The following is a 13,521-nucleotide window of genomic DNA, read 5'->3' on the forward strand; positions in this document are numbered from 1 at the left end:
GCAGGACAGCTTCTGTAAAGTTTGGAAGGTAGGAGGCGAGGTACTGGCAGAAAGTAAAGCTATGAGGACGGGCCGTGAGTCGTGTTTGGGTAGGTCAGATGGTAGAGGACTTGCACGCGAAAGGCAAAGCTCCCGAGTTCGAGTCTCTGTCCGGCACACAGTTTTAATCTGGCAGAAAGTTTCATATCAGCGCACACTCCGTTGCAGAGTGAAAAGCTCATTCTGGAAACATCCCCCAGGCTGTGGCTAAGCTATGACTCCGTAAATATCCTTTCTTCCAGGAGTGCTAGTTCTGCAAGTTTCGTGGCTAAGCCATGTCTGCGCAGTATCCTTTCTTTCAGGATTGCTAGTTCTCCAAGTTCTGCAGGAGAGCTTCTGTTATGTTTGGAAGGTATGAGACGAGGTACTGGCAGAAGTAAAGCTGTGAGGACGGGGCGCGAGTCGTGCTTCGGTAGCTCAGTTGGGTAGAGCACTTGCGTGCAAAAGGCAAAGGTCCCGAGTTCGAGTCTCGGTCCGGCACACAGTTTTAATCTGCCAGTAAGTTTCAGTCTCGGGCTTGTGTTTCATCTCAAACTTCACTGAGTCCATTCATTCAGGTTACCATGCAGATCAGTGGTTCCCAACGTTTCTGAGACCATTACCCCGAATTAAATGCAGATCAATGGTTCCCAACTTTTCTGAGACCATTACCCCGAATTAAATCAGGTATGAGCTAGTAACCCCCGCTCACTTCGACCCCCCCCCCCCGCCCTCCTCCTCACCTTACTAAACTTTGGAACGAAAAAGAATTTTCTCAGAATCTGGTATTTACTTTGTATGTTTTATTAAACCCCGAACTAATGAGGCTATGAGACAATTGGTAGTGCTTATTTCTAAAAACTGGGTGGTTATAATTAAACTTTCCCTATTTAACACGTTGCAACACGGAAACTAATTACCGCAGGAGGAACCAAACTTGGTAGCATTAATGTCAAGGACACGGGGAAGAGAAATAATGCAGAGTCAATTCAGTTGAAACACTTTTAGTCTGCTGCTACGGTACTTCATACCGTTACGTACCAGTACCATTACTGCTACAAAAGACGTTCAATATGGCGCCCATCAGTGTCCAGAAGCGTCTGAAAGCGCAGGATTGTATTCTGCACAGCTCAGCGAATCATGCCCGTAGGTATGCTGGCTATCTCTCTTGATATGTTGTGCTTCAGATCAGTACATGTGTCGATGGTCCCCTGGTAAACCCTGTCCTTCAGGTAACCCCAGAACCAGAAACCACAGGGAGTGAGATGAGGTGATCATGCCGGCCTAGCTTGTGGAAACGATCGGCTGTAATTTGATCGTTTCCAAATGTGGTTCGGAGAAGCGGGTGTACTTCACGAGAGATGTGCGGTGGCGCCCCATCTTGCACCAAAACTGTCGAGTTCAATGCGGCTCTCTCCTGCAAGGCAGGTATGACATGTTGGCGAAGCGTATCGCAGTAACGCTGGCCAGTCAGTCACACTGCACGTCTGTGGTCTTTGAGCGCCAAGATGCTCAGAAATCAAAGGACCAATGATGAACGTAGCCCCGAGAAGTTACACCATACGGTGATCTTAACGAACAGAACGGAATACCAGAACCTTTTTGCTAACTATACTACTGGTCAGCAGATGATAAACGGGTATTCATTGGACAAATAAATTATACTAGAACTGACATTACATTTTCACGCAATTTGGATGCATACATACTGAGAAATCAGCACCCAGAACAACCACCTCTGGCCGTAATAACGGCCTCGATACGCCTGGGCATTGAGTCAAACAGAGCTCGGATGGCGTGTACAGGTACAGCTGCCCATGCAGCTTCAACACGATACCACAGTTCATCGAGAGTAGTGACTGGCGCATTGTGACGAGCCAGTTGCTCGGTCACCATTGACCACACGTTTTCAATTGGTGAGAGATCTGGAGAATGTGCTGGCCAGGGCAGCAGTCGAACATTTTCTGTATCCAGAAAGGCCCGTACAGGACCTGCAACATGCGGTCGTGCATTATCCTGCTGAAATGTAGGGTTTCGCAGGAATCGAATGAAGGGTAGAGCCACGGGTCGTAACACATCTGAAATGTAGCGTCCACTGTTCAAAGTGCCGTCAATGCGAACAAGAGGTGACCGAGACGTGTGACCAGTGGCACCCCATACCGTCACGCCGGGTGATACGCCAGTATGGCGATGATGAATACGCGCTTCCAATGTGCTTCACCGCGATGTCGCCAAACACGGATGCGACCGTCGTTACGCTGTAAACAGAACCTGGATTCGTCAAAAATGACGTTTTGCCATTCGTGCACCCAGGTTCGTCGTCGAGTACACCATCGCAGGCGTTCCTGTGATGCAGCGTCAAGGCTAACCGCAGCCACGGTCTCCGAGCTGATAGTCCGTGCTGCTGCTAACGTCGTCGAACTGTTCGTGCAGATGGTTGTTGTCTTGCAAACGTCCCCATTTGTTGACTCAGGGGTCGAGACGAGGCTGCACGATCCGTTACAGCCGTGCGGATAAGATGCCTGTCATCTCGACTGCTAGCGATACGAGGCCGTTGGGATCCAGCACGGCGTTCCGTATTATCGTCCTGAACCCACCGATTCCATATTCTGCTAACATGTCGCAATCGCGACAGTCTACAATCCGACCTTTATCAAAGTCGGAAACGTGATGGTACGCATTTCTCCTCCTTACACGAGGCATCACAACAACGTTTCACCAGGCAACGTCGTCAACTGCTGTTTGTGTACGAGAAATCGGTTGGAAACTTTCCTCATGTCAGCACGTGGTAGGTGTCGCTACCCTCGCCAACATTGTGTGAATGCTCTGAAAAGCTAATCATTTGCATATCACAGCATCTTCTTCCTGTCGGTTAAATTTCGCGTCTGTAGCAGGTCATATTCGTGGTGAAGCAATTTTAATGGCCACTAGTGTATTTGGGATCGTCATTCATGGACGCATCGGTGAGCTGGGGTGTGCCGGGTCTGAGAAGAAATTGAGTTGCAGGTGTGATCTTTCCACGATTCCCCTACGCTAACAGAAACAGTCTCTGACTGTGTCCAGCGGTCCCATTACACTCCGACGGTGACGCCCATTGCAATGACGACTGCCTCTTAGTAGCCGCCGGCTTCGATAAGGCGATCCCAGCGGACAAGATGGCCCTTCTTAGTTCACATTATCCGCATAATTTTTGTCGTATCGCTTCCTTGTTTTTGTTGCTTCTTATATAAAAAAAATAATAATGTGATGGTGCGCTTAAGTGGTAGAAGGAGAGGAGAAACAAAATTAAACTTGGTAGGCAGCCCAGGTTAGATTTCCGGGCTATGTATTTTATTGTTCCGTTTCCATATACAAGAGGTAGGAGAAAGGCAGTAATCGTTTTTGCCATAAAGCAGACAAAAGTTCTCCCTTTTTTTCAATTAAAAAATGACAAAAAGCGGTAAAGCGACTGCTCGCGAGTCGTGGTCCAGAATAAATTTTAATTGTCCTCATTCCATCATACAGATGTCCATATTCGCAGTTGCGAATAGATTTCATGTATTTCGTATCCGGTTGAGTCACCACAGCACTTGTTCCTTGGGACATGGACGCATATATTAGCACTGATCGTCACTCGTCGTAAGCATCTAGAAAAAATTACATAGAACAATCTTCATCATATTATAGCTCATCTGGGCTTTTTGTTGTAAAATGAACCACTTTGTGGAGATATAACGCTGACATTTTTTATTTCGACGATTTCTCATAGAGCGTTTTGATTACAAGAAAATTTGTTCACAAAAATGCGTCATACAGTTCTCGCGCACAGGAGAGACATTTTCGTAGTACTTTTACAAAACAAGAGACATTCTATATGCTCAGTACAGCTGCTTATACATCGCAGCCTGACTCATCCACAGAGAGTTAACGAGATGTCAAGTGAGTGCTTTGGCGTGCATTTCGATGCATACAGGGTCGTCGTAGACGGTCTGAATGGCTTGAGTGTTACAGAGAAATAATTGTTAGGAACAAAGTTTGACGTGTTGCGCCGTTTCCGATTTTGCCAGCACTTCGCGAATCTGGTCGGCGAGCGCGCAAATTGAAGCGGTCTGCGGGAGACAGTGCGGCCAAACTTGTTCTTCGCTTTGTTTCCTCAAACCGAATAGACGCAGATTTTTCTCGCACAGATTAAATTTATCGACTCCGAAAAAGGCACATTTTTGGCTGGTAACGAGCATTTGTGCAGGTGGTAACTCACGAACCCACAGATGTCTGTTCAAATGGCTCTGAGCACTATGGGACTTAACATCTGAGGTCATCAGTCCCCTAGAACTTAGAACTACTTAAACCTAACTAACCTAAGGGCATCACACACATCCATGCCCGAGGCAGGATCGAACCCGCGACCTTAGCGGTCGCGCGGTTCTGGACTGAAAGCGCCTAGAACCGCTCGGCCACAGCGGCCGGCACAGATGTCTGTGCTTTGCCGCATTTTAGCATGTGCAAATGCTTCAATTTACCCGCCAAATTACCTGATTGGCTCAATTCAATGTTAAATAAATGTGAAACGGCGCAACGTATCGAATTTTCTTTTCTTAGCACTTATTTTCTCTGCACAACCTACCCAACAACACCCTTACAAGCTTTTCAGGCTCTTTATGACCACACTGTATATAAAACATGAAATTAGTTCCGATTTTTGGAACAGAGACAAACTTAAGTGAAATTATACTTTTTATGACTGCAAAATTCTCAGAAATATGATGGGAACAAAAGGTACTTACGTACACTAGGGGCCATTACATATGGTACACCACGAAGATGACGTGCTACAGACGCGAAATTTAACCGACAGGAAGAAGATGCTGCGATATACAAATGATTAGCTTTTCAGAGCATAAACACAAGGTTGCCGCCGGTGGCGACACCTACAAATTGCTGACATGAGGAAAGTTTCCAACCGATTTCTAATACACCAACAGCATTTGACCGGCATTGCCTGGTGAGACGTTGATGTGCTGCCTCGTGTAAGGAGGAGAAATGCGTACCATCTCGTTTCCGACTTTGATAAAGGTCAGATTGTAGCCTATCGCGATTGCGGTTTATTGTATCGCGACATTGCTGCTCGCGTTAGTCGAGATGCGATGACTGTTAGCAGAATATGGAATCGGTGGGTTCAGGAGGGTAATACGGAACGCCGTGTTGGATCCCAACGGCCTCGTATGACTAGCAGTCGAGATGACAGGCATCTTAACCGCATGGCTGTAACGCATTCAGCCATGTCTCGATCCCTGAGTCAACAGATGGGGACGTTTGCGAGACAACAACCATCTGCACGAACAGTTCGACGACGTTTGCAGCAGCATGGACTATCAGTTCGGAGACCTTGACGCTGCATCACAGACAGGAGCCCCTGCGATAGTGTACTCGACGACGAACCTGGGTGCACGAATGGCAAACTGTCATGTTTTCGGAAGAATCCAGGCTCAGATTACAGCATCATGATGCTCGCAACCGTGTTTGGCGACATCGCGGTGAACGCACATCGGAAGCGTGTATTCGTCATCGCCATACTGGCGTATCACCCGGCGTGATGGTATTATCGGTTACACGTCTCGGTCACCTCTTGTTCGCATTGACGACACTTTGAGCAGTGGACGTTACATTTCAGATATGTTGCGACCTGTGGCTCTACCCTTCATTCGATCCCTGCGAAACCCTACATTTCAGCAGGATAATACACGACCGCATGTTGCAGGTCCTGTACGGGCCTTTCTGGATACAGAAAATGTTCGGCTACTGCCCCGGCCAGCACATTCCCAGATCTCTCACCAAATGAAAACGTCAGGTCAATGGTGGCCGAGCTACTGGCTCGTCACAATGCGCCAGTCACTACTCTTGACGAACTGTGGTATCGTGTTGAAGCTGCATGGGCAGCTGTACCTGTACACGCCATCCGAGCTCTGTTTGACTCAATGCCCAGGCGTATCAAGGTCGTTATTACGGCCAGAGGTGGTTGTTCTGGGTACTGATTTCTCAGTATCTATGCACCCAAATAGCGTGAAAATGTAATCACATGTCAGTTCTAGTATAATATATTTGTCCAATGAATACCCGTTTATCATCTGCAGTTCTTCTTGGTGTAGCAATTTTAATGGCCAGTAGTATAGTTAAGGCTCACCGGCCATTTGACCTTCTTCTTCTGTGCAGGTGCACAAACAGAATTCTGCGGTGTCACGGGCAGTGCTGAAAAATGGTTCAAGTCATACCTCGCTAACAGGAAACAAATGATGTCAGAAGTAAGTCATCTGTCATCATCAGAATAGGAAGAAATTACATGTGGTGTCCCACAAGGATCCATGTAAGGGCCATTGCTTTTTCTTGTGTACATTAATGATCTCTCATCAGTTACACTGCCGGAAGCAGGGTTCGTTTTCTTTGCAGATGACACAAGTATTGCAATAAATAGTATGTCGAGTGTAGTTCTAGAAAGATCTGCTAATGATATTTTCATGGATATTAATAAATGGTTTAAAGCCAACTCACTGACGTTAATCTTCGAAAAGACTCACTATATGCAATTCAGAACCTGTAACAGGTTTCCACCCAGCATATGCATAAAGTATGAAGAAGAGCAGATAGAAGAGGTTGACAGTCTTAAATTCCTGGTATTACAACTTGATAATAAATTCAGTTGGGAGGAGCACACCACAGAACTGCAGAAACGCCTTAACAAATCTGTATTTGCAATTCGGGTGTTAGCTGACATAGGCCACATAAAAATGAAAAAGCTTGCACACTTTGCCTAATTTCATTCCATAATGTCATATGGTATAATATTTTGGGGTAACTCTTCAAGTCAACAAAAGTTTTCAGAGTGCAAAAGCGTGTAATACGTATTATTTGTGGAGTAAATGCACGGACGTCCTGTAGAAACCTCTTCAAAGAACTGGGTATACTAACCACTGCCTCTCAGTATTTTTACTCCTTAATGAAATTCGTCCTAAATAATATACCTCTTTTTCCAACAAATAGCTCTGTTCATACATACAATGCCAGGAACAAAAATGATCTGCACAACGTCTTAAAAGCACTTACTTCAGTTCAAAAAGGGGTCCACTACTCACAAGGGAACCTCCCCATCGCACCCCCCTCAGATTTAGGTATAAGTTGGCACAGTGGATTGATCTGCGTTCAGTTTTTGAAGGCCTATCCACTGTGCCAACTTACAACCAAATCTGAGGGGGATGCGATGGGAGGCTGCCTTGTCAGGAACACGGATCTTCAATAATTTGCCAGCAAACATAAAAAATTTGGTTACAAATAAAAATCAGTTTAAATGAGACTGAAAGACTTACTAGTGGCCTACTCCTTCTACTCCATTGACGAATTTTTTAATAGAAACGAATGATGTATTGTATATATTCATACTATTAGTATTGTTATTTCAGCTTTAAAAAAATATTGATATGTTCCACATCCACGAGAATCTCCTCAGCACGGATCTATGGAACGAAAAACTAATCTAATCTAATCTGAGGAGCTCAAAGTTCGACAATGTACGATGAACGGTGCGCCCCGAAACACTTGAGCGTGCACCGGCATTGTGCTCTTTTCGGCAGAGATGGCACAAATCAACATCTATCCTAGTTTACAGAGCAGACAAGCTTCCGAACCCAATGTTCTGTGAAGATTCGTGGACGTCCAATCATTTAGCGCCTAGTGGTAGTCTCACTGTCCTTTCTCTTTCTGTAGATGCTCACGGCAGTAGCACGCGAACATTCCAACAGCTTCGCCGTTTTCGAGATAACCGTTCACAGTCCCTGCGCAATAATAATCTTTCTTTTGTTAAAGTCGCTTATCTCAATGGATTTCCCCATTTGCAGCCCATAAGAGATGGAACTGATCCCCCCATGGTACACAAAACGGGTCCGAACGCTGTTGCAGAGGCAACGGAAAAAGCATGCGAAGTTCAGCAGAACGCGAAATCCCGAAGATTGGATAAATTTACAGACGCGCAAAATTTGGCACCGACTTCAATGAGAAATGCCTTTAATAGGTTCCACAACGAAACATTGTCTCGAAATTTGGTAGAAAATCCGAAGAAATTCTGGTCGTATGTAAAGTACACAAGCGGCAAGACGCAGTCAATACCTTCGCTGCGCAGTGCCGATGGTACTGTTACCGACGACTGTGCCGCTAAAGCGGAGTTATTGAACGCAGTTTTCCGAAATTCCTTCACCAGCGAATACGAATGGAATATTCCAGAATTTGAAACACGAACAGCTACTAGCATAAGTAGATACCTTAGGAGTTACGAAGCGACTCAAAACGCCTGATACGGGCAAGTCTTCAGGTCCAGATTGTATACCGATTAGGTTCTTTTCAGATTACGCTGATACAATAGCTCCCTACTTAGCAATCATATACAACCGCTCGCTCACCGATAGATGTGTACCTGCAGATTGGAAAATCGCGCAGGTCGCACCAGTGTTTAAGAAGTGTAGTAGGAGTAATCCATCGAACTACAGACCTATATCATTGACGTCAGTTTGCAGTAAGGTTTTGGAGCATACACTGTATTCAAACATTATGAATCACCTCGAAATGAACGATCTATTGATACGTAATCAGCACGGTTTCAGAAAACACCGTTCTTGTGCAACGCAGCTAGCTCTTTATTCGCACGAAGTAATGGCCGCTATCGACGGGGGATCTCAAGTTGATTCCGTATTTCTAGATTTCCGGAAAGCTTTTGACACCGTTCCTCACAAGCGACTTCTAATCGAGCTGCGGGCCTATGGGGTATCGTCTCAGTTGTGCGACTGGATTCGTGATTTCCTGCCAGGAAGGTCGTAGTTCGTAGTAATAGACGGCAAATCATCGAGTAAAACTGAAGTGATATCAGGTGTTCCCCAGGGAAGCGTCCTGGGACCTCTGCTGTTCCTGATCTATATAAATGACGTGGGTGACAATCTGAGCAGTTCTCTTAGGTTGTTCGCAGATGATGCTGTAATTTACCGTCTAGTAAGTTCGTCCGAAGACCAGTATCAGTTGCAAAGCGATTTACAAAAGATTGCTGTACGGTGTGGCAGGTGGCAGTTGACGCTAACTAACGAAAAGTGTGAGGTGATCCACACGAGTTCCAAAAGAAATCCGTTGGAATTCGATTACTCGATAAATAGTACAATTCTCAATGCTGTCAATTCAACTAAGTACCTGGGTGTAAAAATTACGAACAACTTCAGATGGAAAGGCCACACAGATAATATTGTGGGGAAGGCGAGCCAAAGGTTGCGTTTCATTGGCAGGACGCTTGGAAGATGGAACAAGTCCACCAAAGAGACAGCTTACACTACACTCGTTCGTCCTCTGTTAGAATATTGCTGCGCGGTGTGGGATCCTTACCAGGTGGGATTGACGGAGGACATCGAAAGGGTGCAAAAAAGGGCAGCTCGTTTTGTATTATCACGTAATAGGGGAGAGAGTGTGGCAGATGTGATACGCGAGTTGGGATGGAAGTGATTAAAGCAAAGACGTTTTTCGTCGCGGCGAGATCTATTTACGAAATTTCAGTCACCAACCTTCTATTCCGAACGCGAAAATATTTTGTTGAGCCCAGCCTACAAAGGTAGGAATGATCATCAAAATAAAGTAAGAGAAATCAGAGCTCGAACAGAAAGGTTTAGGTGTTCGTTTTTCCCGCGCGCTGTTCGGGGGTGGAATGGTAGGGAGATAGTATGATTGTGGTTCGATGAACCCTCTGCCAAGCACTTAAATGTGAATTGCAGAGTAATCATGTATATGTAGATGTAGGCTGATCCCATGTCGGTGTCTGCTCCGCTCACATGCTTTTGTTATTGCGTCACGTGCCCACAGCGCCACCAGGTGGGGTCCAGTGTCGTGGTGGGCGGTGGTCATAATGTTTTGGCTCATCAGTGTCGTTAGGCTTGCGGAGTGCGTGAGTGAGTGAGTGAGTGAGTGCTGGAGGGCTTTTCAACACGTGGTGGTGTGGATTCCCAGTTCTTGCTTCTGTGCGGAGAATTGGATGTGGGGAATGAGTGGCAGAGGGCTGTTTGGCTTGGAATTGTGTGTGTTGCTGGCTAGTCTGCTGCCTTGTGTAGAGTTGGACTTGCAGTGTTGTTTGTGACGCGTTGCCGTGTGCCCTGTGCAGTCTCCGCTGCCGCGCGGGTACCCGCCGCTGCCGTCGGCCATGCTGTTCGACGACGACCCGGGCATCATGTCGGAGGTGGAGACCAGCTCGACGGGCTTCCGACGAGGCGGCAAGCAGCGCTCCAGCTTGCCCGTGGTTCGCACCCCGTCCAAGACCCTGGAGCGGCCTCTAGGTGAGCCATCCTACAGACTTAGTGGTCACAGTAATCACACTATTCAGTTTGTATTTTGACTACTAACTACACTTTGCAGTGAGCTGATGCAGCAAATTTCATAGGGGAGACCACTCTTTACCACTATGTAATTTTTTGGGAATCCAGGCTTCCCTGACGAATTTCATTGATGAAAACTTGGCTTATCAACCGAGACGTAATGTCGTCTTGTCGCAACATTTCAATGACTTTCCTATTTGCCATCTTCAATTGGTGTTGGTGTTCCGTTCATCCCTTTACAGACACTGGACTACGCAGTCCTCTCCCAAGAGATCAACAGGAGAGTGAATCGCGTGCCTTCAGCAGAGTGGAGTTGGCTCCGGGTATCGAGTCCCGAAGCTGACGGGGTGAAGTTGGCTCCAGAGCTCAAGTTCCAGTCATGGTAGGGTGAAGTTGGTTCCAGGTGTCGATTCCTGGTGCTGGCAGGTTGCATTTGGCTCCAGAGCTCAAGTCCCAGTCATGGTAGGGTCAAGTTGGTTCCACGTGTCAAGTCCTGGTGCTTGCAGGGTGCAGTTAGCTCTGGAGCTCAAGTCCCAGTCGCGATAGGGTGAAATAGGTTCCAGGTATCAAATACTGGTGCTGGCAGGGTGCAGTTGGCTCTGGAGCTCAAGCCCTAGTCGTGGTAGGGTGAAGTTGGTTCCAGGTGTCGAGTCCCATTGCTGAGAGGATGAAGTTGGCTCTGGGTGTCTAGTCCCAGTGCCGGAAGCGTGAAGTTCGCTCCAGGTATCGATTCCTGGTGCTGATAGTATGAAATTGGCTCCGGATGTCGAGTCCTAGTGCTGGCAGGGTGAACTTGGCTCTGGAGGTCGATTCCCAGTAGTGGCAGTGTTAAGTTGGTTCCAGGTGTCAAGTCCCAATGCTGGCAGGGTGGAGTTGACGCTGCCTCCACCACTTTCTCATCCGAGCGTTCCTGGCGTATTTTTACTAACGCCTTATCCTGGTTGACAAAATCGCTGTGCACGCTTATTTCCACTGTCTCTTTGATGACCAAATGCCACAATCCATTACCTAGACACACCACCGTTGTCTGTTCAAAAACAAACGTGCTTCTTTTGTTGATGTTGTACTCCGCAACTGCAGACTTGTCAGTTTCGCTGACTCAAACGCTCTACACGTTTTCTGAACAGCACTGCGAGATGCATCACAGTATCTGCCCGATGGACTGCATGACCAGGTGTCTACAGCATCTGTTGCGAGTGTGGCATGGCGGTACATTGGGCAGACGCAGCGATGCATATCACAGTTCTGTTTAGAACAAGTGTTTGCCTTGGTCAGACTGAAAAGCCTGCAATGGCAGTGCACGGCATAAACAAAGGACGCACGTTTGTTTTTGATCAGACAAAGGTAGTACGCTAAGCTAATGAATTCTGGCATTCAGTCATCAAAGAACCAGTGGAAATAAGACTACACAATGATTTTGTCGACTGGGATAACGCTTTCTAGCGGAACTCCCTATGGGTATTGGCGTTCGTAAGGAACGCTTTCATTCGAAAGTTGCGTAGGCAACGGACGGAATAGACAGGCAGCTCCCAGACTCGGCGCCTAGACCTCCCTCTACACAGGTGCCCCCATCCCCAACCCTCACCGCGGCCATCAGGAAAAGAGATGAAACTTCCTGGCAGATTAAAACTGTGTGCCGGACCGAGACTCGAACTCGGGACCTTGGCTTTCGCGGGCAAGTGCTCTACCAACTGAGCTACCCCAGCACGACTCACGCCCCGTCCTCACAGCTTTACTTCTGCCAGTACCTCGTCTCCTACCTACCCACTTGCCCGCAGAAAGGCAAAGGTTCCGAGTTCGAGTCTCGGTCCGGCACACAGTTTTAATGTGGCAGGAAGTTTCATATCAGCGCACACTCCGCTGGAGAGTGAAAATCTCATTCAGAAAAAGAGATGTCTGCGATCTAGAGGCTATAAAAGGACAAACCGGTCATGACCCGACAGTTCACCAGACGACAAGAAATAGAAAACTTGTCGAAACGTTGCGGCGAGACGACTCGGCTAATAACACGAAAAAGATTTAATCAACTTTGTAATCATTTGTCAGAAATGACGAAATATGTTGTGCAGAAGATTTTGACCACCCTCACTTGGACGAGTGTCTCAAGAAAAGTGCTGCACCTAAGAGCTAAAAATTGTTGGTGTTACGTTTGGTACGTGTTGGAATTTCGACGAAATGTGGGACGCTAAAGGGGGGAGGCTAGACCATTTGGCACGGAATGAGCCACTTCTCTGTTCTCTCAGCCATGCTGCGTCTCGGTACTGTCCAGAGAAGCTCTACCTTAAGTTTTTGAAGAAAAAAAAAAGAAAGTTCTGTCGTCCAGATAGTGTTTGACTTTATACTGTAAACTCAGTATTTTCTTTGGCACAATAAGAGAAATTGTTTTACGTTCCTAACCAGTGTCTGTCAGCTCTCGCCATCATCAGAACTGGAAGGCAAAGGAAAGAATATCTGTTTTACCTTGTCACCTCTACACACGTCGGACAGCATAAAAAAGAATTATAACGAATACTGGTTTTCATATTGATTCAGAGGAGTATCAGTTCATCACCAAGTTAAGCCCTGTCAGACTACATTATGATGCTCTTCCTATTCCCGTACAGATGCCTAGTTACTTGCTTAATGACCCATTCGGTTAAAATATCGCCTGTTGTGCATCTGTGATCCGTATTCACCCCAGACATGTACTGCCTAATCTAACAAAAGGCATCATCATTGGTTTCATTTCTCCACATTGTTACCGAGTAACTTTCTATTACATAAATTTGCTAACTTTTCATTTGGCTCGTCGATTTGTGAGAAGTGGTTTTGATTGGTGCACTGGTTTCCCTGTGTCTCTTAAGTTTCCAGGGGCCAATTGCCTCTTCTTATGTTGTGGGAAATAATAACTATGTTTCCGCAGAACGGATTATACTTCTTCTGCAGTGCAGCCTTAATGTGAGAAAAACTTCTTTACGTGCCTTTTGGATATAAAACTTGATGTATTTTCTTTTTCAGTGTTGTACGTGTTGTGGTAGTAACGTGCAGTGACCAGTGAGAAACCACACACACACACACACACACACACACACACACACACAAACACACACACACACATTCTTGCGCTGATAACGCATGAAGGGACATCCTCAATTATGTG

At 46.5% G+C, this 13,521-nt stretch overlaps 1 protein-coding gene across 1 annotated transcript in view; it reads left to right on the plus strand.

Annotated features, from left to right (window-relative positions):
- Positions 1-13,521, plus strand: part of LOC126426706 (coiled-coil domain-containing protein CG32809-like) — a 152,308-nt gene that overhangs the window by 51,549 nt on the left and 87,238 nt on the right. Inside the window, exon 3 of the mRNA XM_050088628.1 lies at positions 10,172-10,343. Coding sequence (XP_049944585.1) covers positions 10,172-10,343 — 172 coding nt within the window. The remainder of the gene's footprint in view (positions 1-10,171; positions 10,344-13,521) is intronic.

Source organism: Schistocerca serialis, chromosome 11 (assembly GCF_023864345.2).
Source record: "Schistocerca serialis cubense isolate TAMUIC-IGC-003099 chromosome 11, iqSchSeri2.2, whole genome shotgun sequence".
Lineage (NCBI taxonomy): Eukaryota > Metazoa > Arthropoda > Insecta > Orthoptera > Acrididae > Schistocerca > Schistocerca serialis.